Source organism: Terrapene carolina, unplaced genomic scaffold (genome assembly GCF_002925995.2).
Source record: "Terrapene carolina triunguis isolate 2854851 unplaced genomic scaffold, T_m_triunguis-2.0 Scaffold88, whole genome shotgun sequence".
In the NCBI taxonomy this organism is placed as follows: Eukaryota; Metazoa; Chordata; order Testudines; family Emydidae; genus Terrapene; species Terrapene triunguis.
This window is the reverse complement of record NW_020664439.1, coordinates 38,840,113-38,852,572: the sequence shown is the minus strand read 5'-3', so window position 1 is coordinate 38,852,572 and position 12,460 is coordinate 38,840,113. Positions and strand designations below refer to the sequence as shown.

At 43.3% G+C, this 12,460-nt stretch overlaps 1 protein-coding gene across 1 annotated transcript in view; it reads right to left on the bottom strand.

Moving 5' to 3' along the window:
- The window catches only part of NAALADL2 (N-acetylated alpha-linked acidic dipeptidase like 2), a 547,525-nt gene that overhangs the window by 33,046 nt on the left and 502,019 nt on the right, over positions 1–12,460 (bottom strand). Inside the window, exons 11-12 of the mRNA XM_026650206.1 lie at positions 10,103–10,196; positions 617–815 (exon numbers count right to left, since the gene is read on the bottom strand). Of these exons, the coding sequence (XP_026505991.1) occupies positions 617–815; positions 10,103–10,196 (293 nt within the window). The remainder of the gene's footprint in view (positions 1–616; positions 816–10,102; positions 10,197–12,460) is intronic.

The window sequence follows — 12,460 nt, the reverse complement described above, 5'->3', positions numbered from 1 at the left end:
TTGAATATTCAATAGGGAACAATTTAGGTAAGGGGGAGATGAACTAATTGCCCCCAAAGCTCTAAAACTCTAGTTTCTAAGAGGGGGAAGTTATGGAAGATGGCTGACTAAAGCCCTACCATTCAGACCAAGGTACTCTTTATCCCATTGAAAGTACCTAGAAAGGGAAAGATAGATTAGCACCTACGTGCAGATTTTATTTTACACTATGCTGGATCTTCTGTAACTCAGTGTTGTTTAAAAAATTTTTGTAAAGTTTTTAATAAAACATTGAGAAGCATGTCAAATACCATTAGATTTCAAAATATTTTTTCTTTTGAAAGCATGCTGTACCATCTAACATAAGTATCTGTCATGCTGCTTGAGTTCCTATAGCACAGAACATCTTGTTAGCAGTGATGTCATGACAGAAATGTTACAAAGATGCACTCTAATCACCTCCTGCACTGATATGAATTTAAATTTTTTCCTGTAAGGATAATTTTTTTTAATTTACCTTTTATCTTGGATTCTCACTGAGACTTTTAAAAGAGGCATGGCAGTTTTGAAAGCTAAGCAATGTGAGATGATTATTTTAGTTGGAATAAACGAATGGAGAACATACTGAACATCCTACCTGTAAAACCCTGGAGGAGCTTGTTGAACTAAGAAGTTTTTCTCCAGACCTTGGAGAACATCATTAAGCATTCTCACTCGGATAGGAGCTCTCTCCTTGGGGTCATTAGCTGGACGCATCTCATCTGACTGGAACAATTCTGCACTGTCCCTCAGTCTTGAAGCCATTGCCAGCAACTGACGGGTGTCTAGTTGGTCACCTAGTAATGATAACAGAAAGATACAGCTCTGTAAATGAATCAAAAGGCAATAATTTATTGCTGTCAATAAAATAACCTATACTTTTTTAAAATGGCCACGTTGTCTTAGGCTGGAACAAAGGCATCTCTGGTGGAGTTAAAACCATGGATCAATGGAGCCTATAATCTATTTCACATGTACAATAATTTTTGCAGCAGTACCAACTTGTGCAGTGATCTCTTAAAATCTTACAAGCTAAGAAGAGTCAGACCTGGCCAGTATTTGCATGGGAACCCCCCAAAGAAAACTTAGTTCTGCAAGAAGTGATGGTTAAATATCGGTAGCTGGAACTCTTCTTTCTGAGACAATACTGATCCAGTGCTGTTAGATACTGCTTCTCATGCCACAGATTCTGTATGTGTTAGTCTACTGCATCTGAAAACCTGTCCCTATAGTATATAAGCACCAGCTCCTGCCCTTTCACCCTTTCCTCCCTCATAAAAAGCATAAAAGCATACACACCAGAGCAAGAATTTACTTGAATTCCATCTGTCATCTTAGAATACTAAGGGTACTTAAACTTTGTAGTCCATAAGGTTATTTTGCCTTTATTATATTCACAGTCATGCAAGGAACCTATAGGCCTGTATCTTATAAGACATTCGCTTCAGCAGTTATCATAATGCTTGAGGCCTATAAACTTTGGCACAGATAAACAGTCCAACATTAACCCCTAAGTTTGGGGAACAGAATAATCTCTCTCTTCTTAAGTAACAGTGAGGGGGAGTTTTGTCCCTAGTGACACCAGCCAACAACGGACACATGAGCTAACACCAGCTTTTGGAAAGAACATCTGACCACAAGAGTGCCATGGTAATGAATTGACGTATTTGATAATAAGCTGAGATCATTAATATACTAACCTATAGAAGGACATGCCAACATTAGTAGGGTGAGGAAATACAAATAAGGAAGAGGAGAGAAATCCCTATTGGCACTAGACATGGTGGTGTCAGCATCACATATTATGAAAGCTGTGTCTCAGCCTGTGTATAGTAGGGGAGAAAGAGAGATGTGACCCTTGAGACATGCCGGAATGATGGCCACTGGTGGTGATGATGAGGAAGATAATGGCTAACATTTTGGGTTTTTCTGCAGGGGATGGTGTGAGTGTGGATGTTCAGATGTATCTTCTGTATTATCTCTATCTACAGAGCTAGACTGTTTGTGACTTCGCTAAATGTATTAATAAATTATTCTAAATATAGAAGGTTTCCTATAATGTGAGTGTTGCAGCTGTTCACATCGGGGTTCCCAAATATATACTAATTTTAATAATACTGGGCCTGATCTTGGGACAAGAACCTGTCAACCCTCAAAGTGGTAACTGAGGATTCTAAAGTAATCGATAAATATAAATATATTTAATAATCTATAGATTGGGCTACAACTTCTTAAAGGTTAATTACATTTGTAGAAGGAGTTTGAAATGATTCCTCTAAGTTAAAACTGTACCAGTTAACAGAGTCTGCATTTACTTACAGTTTAACACTTTAATGGACATTTAAGTGTTATACTCCAATGAGCTCAGTGTTTTCAAAATTATTAACAACACAGTGAGAGTTAACCTGGCCTGATATTTGCCACCAACGGAAAAATTGAACAAATGAGAGCTTATACAAATGAACAGCACAGATTCAGTTGAGATTGTTCCTGATTTACAGAGAAGGAAAAAAAATGAGATGCATGAATTGGAGAGTCTTCTGGCTTGTGCAGTGTATTCCCACCTGCAGTGCTGGTGAAGGGTATGCTCTCCTCTCAGTGCATGCACAGATCCCAGTAAGGTTCACAGAATCAACAACGTTCTGGTAAGCGCAAGATCTACCTGGCCTATTAATGATGGAAAATGAAACCAGCAATTCAAATAAACCTCAAAAATTTTAAATGCTAAATTTGATCCAAACAGAACTTCCAGGACTTTAGAAGTTTACCCATCAGTAGCTGAAAGTACAATCTTCAAATATTTTTGGATCTAAGATTTTAGCTCATGAGTATGTATAATTAACAGCAAGAGAAGAATACACAATTTCAAGATTACAAGTTAAAGGTACCAAAGTTGCTTGGTTAATAAATATAAACAGATATCAGAACTGCCACCAAAACCTCTTTGCGTACATGGATGGGTGGACTTCGGTGGGAAGGGTGTGTAACCATGATAGAAATAACATTATGAGGCTGAAGGATCCCCCTGAACTTCCCACTGTCTCCTTGCCCTGAACAGAGTACTTGCTATTGATTATATTTTACAAAGGGGGAGGGGAACTTACAGATCTCCCACACACTCTTCTGTCCGCTCCATTCAAATATGGTGCACTCTGGAGTGATCCAAAATGCATCATCATGGTGGAGAAGACAGCAGGTGGTGTAGCAGAGGTTGCCACATTTGCTGAAGTATCAATATGAATTTCAGCACAGGCAGAAGTCACTTTGACGGGAAAAAGTGAGGGAGGGTGGGTTAGAGTCAGATTCGGTTTTGGGATAAGATTTCTTTGGGGCATAGAGGAAGGAGAGGTTGGGCTGTTTCTAACTTTTTTTAACCTGTTTGCTATTCCTTAATGAGAATGGATGATAGGCAGTGATCCTGTACCACTGTATTGACATAGTTATGGATTAGAACTGTGAAGTTTAGTTACATTGGTTGACAACTCAATTAAATATTATTTGAAGGTATAAAATTTAATCATAAAAAGCAGAAAAATTTTGGAAAAATATGACATAAAAAATTAATGCTCTTATCTATCCAAGCTTATCTTCTATTCGTGTTGGGTCCCAACAGCACAGGTTTTAGGTTAGGTGCTAGATTTTGGCTGATTCTAAACGGTTTGCCATAGAGGCACACTTCATATGTCTCAAAGTATGTTAGACTGTATTAACCATCCTAAGGAATCAAATGACAGTGCAGTCTTTTCATAAAACTGTGAAGTTTAATGGAAGAGAAGCAATAATCTAATCACAAAATGCATAAAGTAACAGAAGTTTAATCTTTATGCCACTATTTTCCTTTGTAAAATCTTTTACTTTACTCAGAACTCTTCCCTTTCCGCTAATAAGCAATCAGCAGCCAACTAGAACTTATTGGTGTGATAATGAAAAAGGAAAGAAATTTATGCTTTGACCTAGATTTACATGACGCTATCTCCTGCTGTTTTGAATGCAAAAGACGTGAGACAATTTGCTGCATTTGGCTTTTAGTGGCTTGTTGAAACAGCTTAACAGAATCACTGTGTTATTCCTCTCTTTTCACACATCTAGTAAAATATCTTATTTTTTCCCCCTTGGATCTGAACATCAAGTTTGGGGGTTTTTGGATATCAATAACCTAAATCCATTTTTGGTGTGGATAAACATATGTTTGAATCAGCCCAACAATCTCATTAGGGCCCAGTTACAGTGTGTAAGTATAAAACTGTACCCTGCAAAATCCACCTGACAGTTTTAAAATATCTACTGAGAGCAACAAAATGAAAGAAAGGCAAATTTATGGTTGAATTTGTTCCTTTTAATTTTGAAATATTTAAGTCTCTGCAGAGAGTTCATCTGATAAGGCCTAGGTTATGTCATTTAGAGCCACCTTAGGGGGAATTCTGGCAAAAATCCCTTCTTGAGCTCCAAGCAGGGTAACACAGATGTTACACCGTGTTCAGCTCTCCATCCTTGGCCAGCACTGGTAGCCATGGCCTCTCCATCTTCATGTCTCCTTTTAGAGCACCCAGGAGGAGCAGTAAAAACATAAGCGAAATCCCCCACCCATATCAGCAAAAGTGCAAGGATCATATACGAGTAATGAAAGTTATCGAACAATCCAATGCAAGCATCATGTCTAGCTAAGGATATCCTTACATATTCTATGCATAATAGAAGGTCTATGCATACATGATCCTTGCATTCTTGCCAGCATGGAAAGGTTAAAATTCACTGCATTAGGAACATCTATTTAGTTTCATCAGCAGTGTTTATATACCAAGCAGTATGCAATATTTAGAATTGTCATTCTTAATATAATACAAATGATTGTGTATATCAATCAAGCCACTCCAACAGTGAGTGTGAGCTTAGGGGAATAGTTCATCATTCTATATCTGGAAATGAGGCCATGTAGACCGCCCTTTTTAACATTAAAAACAAGTGAATGCTTACATTGAAATTTTTTGTTTTAAAACAACGTGATATGTATTTTGCTCTCAAACCCACTACATTTCATATAAAATGATGAGCTATTGTATACTGTGTGCATCACACACTAAAACTGAACTCATTATATGAAACAAATAATTTCTTTAATAGTCTCTCATAAAACCTTGAGTATTTATAGATATTGAACTCATAGGGAATTATAAGGGCATGAGAAATCATGTGGACTTCACTGATGGGACAAAGTGTGATTTATGTTATGTATAAACACAGAGGCTCAAACTGGAAGGGCAGATGATTCAGAAGAAAAGGATGTGTTAACTAATATCATTTTAAACATCTTGTGACACCACTCTAGAGAAAAGAAAAAAAAATTACAAGTGTTATTTCACTTAAGGGAAAACAAGGGCACTTTATTATTCTACATTTTCTATTCTTTGTGCTGCACAATCCAGTATGAATCATAATGAATCATCTAGCTAGTTATTTAAAGTTGTTAAATAAATAAAAATGCAGGCACCAGAAAGGGACTTGGGAGCCTGCATTCTGTTGATCACTGAATTATACAGCTGACTTTCATTACACATGCTGTATATGGATTTTATTCAAAGACAGGCTACAATGGATAGATATTTATTCTAGACAGATGGATTGAGTGCAATAATGTTTCTCTTGTAACCAATTGCTCTTATAAAAAAGGTACGGGTGAAGGCTTAAGTATTTAAAAATTACATTTCTGCCCTCTGACGGTAATATATTTCCTCACGACCACTTGGAAGAGCATCACTGGTCACAAGCAAATCAACCAATTAGAAAAGACCTCTCGACATGGATGTTTGTGAGAAACAACTGATTTGTTCTGTGAATGGCTAGAGTCTGCAGGACCAGTTAGGGTACATTACTATCTTCATGTTTAGAAGATTTTGCACATTTAGAAAATCTTCTAAAAGCATCTCTATAAATCTTCTAAATATAAATCTTTTAAATGCTTTTAATATAGTCATCAGTAAACCTCAAAGAACTTTACATTATCCCCATTTCACAGATGGAAACTTGAGGCACAGAGGTGAAGTGACTTGCCCAATGTCACCCAGCAGGCCAGTGGCAGAGCTAGTAGTCCCAGTCCAGTGGTCTTTCCACTAGATCACATGGTTGCTATGTGATTCCTCAGTGCCCCTCCTCCTTCCTGTACATTTTGTTACAATGGAATGGGGATAATGGTCCTGCTTGAAATGTTTACAATGTGTGGTTGCTAACAGGGCTGGTGAGAGAAATCTCGTCCCTGCTCTATGTCCCAAAACCTTAACAGTTTTATTACATGCCTGCTGTAGTAACAAAGTGTGAAAGAAGACCTGTGTCTGTCTCTCCTTCTCCACCCTGCAACATGTAGCCCCCCACCACTTCCAGCTCCCCTTTCCATTCTCATCCCATTAAGCCGTTATCTGGTACTACAGACACCATCAACACGTAAGAAGTTGTTCCTTGCTGTCTCCTGCCCTATGCTCCTGTGTACACATACCACAGGCAGCAGTTTACTGGAGCGCCACATGCTACCTTGGTATATAGCCCAAGCTTCACACTGAGCTGGGCCTCTCACTCCCACTACTCACCTCCATTTGCTGTTGTTTGCCCCAGGCTTCTCCAGCCACGGCTCAGGTCTACTCAGTCCATCTCCTCCCACAAACACTGGCCAGCTCTCTCCGCCATCCCCTCACACACCGGTGATAGGCATCTTAACTATTCATCATCTGGATTTCAGATGTTTAACTTTTTGTTACCTTCTTTCCCCCCATCCCAGATCCCAGCTTGCATGGAAGGACAGGGACAGGAGCTCAGACTCTCCAAGAGGAGCAGGGTTTCCCACATCCCACAACACACAGTAGGCAGGGAGAGGGACTGCAGAGAGGTAGGACAATGTCAGATCCCAGCACAGACATAAGGGAGAATTCAGGGCTGACTTATGCACTCCTAACTCCCCAATTTCCTCTGCGACCCCTCACATTCTCCAACCCCTCCCGTCCTCTCTCCTTTCACTGCCTCTAATCCCTACCTCTTTTCCTGACCCCTCTTCCCTCCCTTACCATCCATCTGCATTTACTTCCCTCCCCTGTACTCCTAGCCCTACTCCCCTCTCCCCTCCCAGTGCGCATTCCCATGTGTTACTTTCCTTTCAAAAATAGTTTCAGCACCTTCTGAATATACTGCTGTACTCAGATTACATTTCCCCCAAACAAAAATGCCCCTTTCATAGAGGCACTGGAACTATGCCTGCTTTTTTTACTTCAGATTTCTGCCCTGGGTTGAATTTCAACTCACGGGGTGGATTCATGCTCAGATTCAATGACCATAACATACCCTCAATCACCCAGGTCATGCAATATAGAGGTAGTTTTCCAGATATCTATATCTTGGGAACCACTTGGTGAAATGGCCCCAAATTTGGATCACTAACAACCCTGTACCCCCATGATGCACATCACATTTTAAGGCAATATGATTAACTATGTGGATTTTACGGCAATTAGAACAGTCCCTCTTTAAACAGAAAGCTGGTTTTAACCTTAACTATACCAGAACGGTCATTCTGCTACAATACCCTTACTAATTGCAGAATGTCAGCAGATTGTGTCTTTGGAAGGCTTAAGGGAAGGTGGTGACGACTCATGGCAAGGATGGATGTTTCTCAGTATTACGACCATGCCTCGTGTGGCAAGTGCTTGCCATATTTTGCACATCTATGAGCACCAAGGAAGGTGACAGAGAAGGGGAGCTGGAGGTGTAAAGGTGTAAAGATAGGCCCACTGACGAGGGTGGGCAAAGGTGGCAATTGCCTAGGGGCCCGTAGGATTTAAAAGGGCCCGGGGAAAAGTTCCCTGTAAGCTGTGTGGCCGCAGAGAAGCCTATTTAGTGCCACGCAGGCGCTCAGGGCCCAGCCTCCAACCTGCTGCGGCAGCCCGGACCTGCCGCAGCCAGGGCACCCCTCCCCCAGCCCCAACTCTGCTGCGGCCCGGACCTGCTGAGGCCGGGGCACCCGGACCCAGGTGCGGCCGGGGCGGCCCAGCCCAGACCCAGGCATGGCCAGCCCCAGCCCAGACCTGCTGGGGCCGGAGGGAGGGGTGCCTATTCTGCAGCCCCATCCCTGGAGCTGCCACAGCTGGGAGAGGGGCCTCTCTCCCCCAACCCAGGTGCTGCTGTGGGGAGAGAGAGTTGGGAGGAGTCCTCTCTCCCCACCGTAGCCCCAGAGCATCCTCCTGCACCCAAACCCCTCATCTCTGTCCCCACCTCAGAGCCCGCACCCCCAGCCGGAGCCTTCACACCCCTGCACCCCAACCTTCTTCCCCAGCCCTGAACCCCCTCCCACACGCCAAACCCCTCAGCCCCACTCCCACCACATGAATTTTGTGATGTGCACCAATATGGAGGTGCTGTGTCTGTCACACATCACCTCCATATTGATGCACATCATAAAATACATTCTGCACATGGGTGGGAAAAATGAGAGGGGACAAGGTGGCAGTGGCCGGGAGCCCCGGGCCCTTTTAAATTGCCCGGGTGGGCTGCAGGGCTCCTAGGCATGCGCAGGATGGTATAGGCAGCGGCGAAGGCAGCCGGGCAGGCATGTGGAAGCCCTGGGAATACCGGAAGAGTGCAACTGGCAGCTCACCGGGCACAAGCCAGCACAGGCGCAGCACCGCCCAAATGTCAGGCGGAGTTTTCTAGGAGGCCCATGGACTGTTCTGCCCTGGGGCCCGGAATTGCTGTCGGCAGGCCTGTGTCAAAACTTTCTGAAAATTATGGCAGCCAGAGACGGTGCCTCCAAAAACTATCTGAGGAGTGAGAGGGACAGGCATACATTGTGCTTGTACTTTGAAGTGAAGGAGTAGTTGTGGGAAATGTCTGAAATGTTATTAGGAATTAATAGGGGGTATGTCATGTCATGAGCCATTCCTCGGTGAAAATTTTCAGCTGAGCTGTTCCAAAATAAAGTTATTGAGTTCATAAATAACCCAGGTAACACATTTCTTCTTGTCTAACAAAAATTTAACCAAGAATGTAGTGCAAACTTATGACCAATTAAACTTTGGCACTGCCAAACCAAGGAGGGCTCACAAACTCCTGTAGTTGATGCGCTGCAAAGAATTCTCATTCTCCATGTCTTAGGGGGGGTTAATGGTTGTGGGACAGACCTGCAGTTAGATGGATTGAAACAGTGGCCCCACTAGTATGCAGGACAGTGCGTGGTTGGTGTGCAGAGCTTGCCCTTTGTAACAAAAGGTGCTGCGTCACAACTGTTTGCCTCTAACACATGTCCCTTTCCAGGACCATGCACTCCAGTTCAATCCTTTGTGAATGCTCCAGGAAACCATCCCACCACACTTTTGCCTTTGCAGCCCTCTGTTGGGATGAATTCACTAGTACCGGGAACATATCCTCTCCTCTCCCCACCTCAACTGGAGACATGTCTGCCTCTCTATGAGTGATAATTCCCCTGTATGTGTGGGCCATGATGCAGCAAGTGATAAGGGAAATCTCTACTTTCCCCGTACAGGAATTGTCTTTTCCCTTCCCTCAGCCTGTGATCCAAACACAGAGACCAAGGTCATTCAGTTTCAAACACAGCGCTTTCAGGATCTAACTGATAAATCAACTCAAACAAATTATTCAACAGAACATTATCCTGTGAAAACAGAGGCAAGTTGGAGCGATCTGCTGCCAATGTGAACTACAGTAATAAATAAACAAGCAAGCTGGCCACTTGTCAAATGGTAAACGTTACAGAGCCTAAATGGCTGTGAAGTTCAGAGTCCCCTTCCTGCTTGTACTGAATGGAAACAAACTCTTGCAGCTCAGTCACAGAGGTTGTTTATCTTTGACAGTAATTATGAGATTTTAATGCTAATTATTGATTAAACTGTTTTAGTAAGATCAGAAGAAATGTAAACAATTTATCCTATGTTAAACTAAAATTATGTTTCAGTCAACATCATAGAAAGACACTGTTTGAGTAATAAAATAAGCAGGTTTTGTTTACACTGAAACAGAGAATCTCAGGATCGAAATGTAGTTGAACCTTTTTTTATGTTAGCTGAGATTAGTCTTGCTTGAATAAAATTACCTTTAAGGCTGTTCTGAACTTCTAATGCGATGTCCAGGGCATTAAAGGGCAGAACCGGTTCACTGGCAATTTGCAAAGTCACCTCTCCCGTTAGCTGAAAGAAATCAAGAGAGATTAAATAATTTCTAACACGTTTAATACTCAGCATTTCATTTGGAATACCATATAACTTCATTATATTGGTCTGCCAGGGAAGCTGAATAAAACACACAGCTCCTTAAGGACAAACTGAAAACACACACACAAGACCTGCTATTAACAAAATAATTCTAGTACAAAAATGTATAGTGAGATTATAATTTATGACCACGTCTGCTCAGTGCTTTCCTATCGCATAGGATACTATTGGAGAGGTTTTTTTTTTAAATATCTTCTTGTTTTTCTAAAAGTAGGAAGCAAATTTAAAATGTTTCTTTTTTTAAATTTTTTACAGCAGACAGGTGAACTGCTAAGACACTAAGGGCGGGATCCAAAACCCAATGAGGTCAAAGGGAATTTTTTCCACAGACTTTAGCAGGCTTTGGAGCAAGCTCTTTGCACTGAATCACATGAATACAAAGAACTCACAGCGTCTAGGGAGTATGCGATGGCTTGACATGGATAACAGCTTAAAGAAGGTGTTCTGACCCCACATCTGTTGAAAAACCCCAATAACTTACAGATCAAACACCCCAACCCTGTGATATGGAGGTCTCAGTCCAGCTCCAGGTGGACAGTAGCCCATGTCACAAATTTCATTACTACAAATGGCACTTTTGTTGGCAATCTCAGAGGTGAGGCCAAGGACTGAACGGGCTTTGGAGGAGAACGCCTCTCATCTACAGGAGGTAGTCTCTCAGGCTCAAGACAATACCAGGGCAATGTGTGGAAACTTGCTTTGCTGCTGTGCTGTACCTACCCTGTGATTAAACAGGATTTCAGTCTCCAGGGCGTTCAAACCCATCACCATTCAGGAGCACTATAAAAATACACTGACAAAAACCTGGGGGGGGGGCGGGGGAACACTCACTCATCTCCTTCATCACTTGGCATTGCAAAGAAAGCTGCAGGGCTATGCTCCAAAATGGAGGGAAGACTACAGGTAACGGGGGCAATGATGAGAAAAATGTGGATTGAATGGAATCATATTGTACAATACTTTAAAAGGCATCAGAAGGCACTGATATAATAAAATGTACCTTCCAAAAATCTGCCAGAAGGCTAGAGGCTGAAAGTAGCATTCCGACTTTGCAATACAAAGAGGTTGGGAAAGACAACAGTGCTAACTGAGAAACAATATTGGAGGAATTGAAAAGAAAACATCATTCTCTGCCACACTCACCCCCAAGAACAGACGAAGATGAAGCAACATACCCCCCCCCCAAAAAAAAAGGTCTTTATGGGAAGAGAAGATAAATGGAACCCCAGCAACATCTCTAAAAAAAGCACTAAAAGAAATATTGTATTTGACCTGCCCACTGACTGATTTCAGCACGGAGAAAGAAGGAGCACATTGTACATCAGCCTGAAACTCACATCCAAGCAGAGACCTATTGTGAAGCTATTAAGATTTACACCTAAAGAAATAATACTGCAAAAGGCACAGAAAAAGACAACTACCATATATTGAGGAAGAACAATGGGAAAAATAGATGATATCCCAGGACTTCAGCAGGGAAACTGGAGAACAGAGGCAGAACTGTAAAGGGGGGGGAGGGGGAAAGGGTTAACATACATCCGTATTTCCCCGGACATGTCCAGCTTTTTAGTTGTTAATTGCCGTCCGGGAGGATTTTTTAAATATATAAAAACGTCTGGAAAATACGGACGTATGATAACCCTACCCACTGCCCCCCTCCTCTTGGGGTGTCAGCTCGCTCAGCCTGGAGATTGCAACCCCCCCGTGCTGCTGCAACCCTGCGCCCCACGGCTAGGAGCGGTGGCGTCTCTGCAGCCAGCTGCTGGTGCGGGGGACCCGCGGCCGCTTCTCTCTCCTCCGAGCATCCCCCGCGGCTCTGGTAGAGCCTCAGTCTCCCCGCTCCATCCCGGCCATGCAAGGAGCCCCCCCGCCAGCGGTCCGTGCAGCCGGGGCTGCCTCCCCCCGGCGGAGCCGCTGCCCGGGGGCGGCTCCCGGCGCAGAGAAAGTTTCTCGGCGCGCGGCGGCTCCCGGGAGCCCGAGCTCCCCCACCCGGGAAGGGCCCGCACTGCAGCGCCTCCCGCAGCCTGAGCTGCCGCAGCTTTGCCGGGTCTGGCTGGGAGCGGGGTGGAGGCTCCCCTGAGGGAGGTGAAGGGTGGGGGACTCTGAGGTGGGGGGGATTCTGAGGGTAGGGGACTATGGGAGGGGGTGGGGGGCTCTGAGGCAGGGGCTGTGGAGAGTGG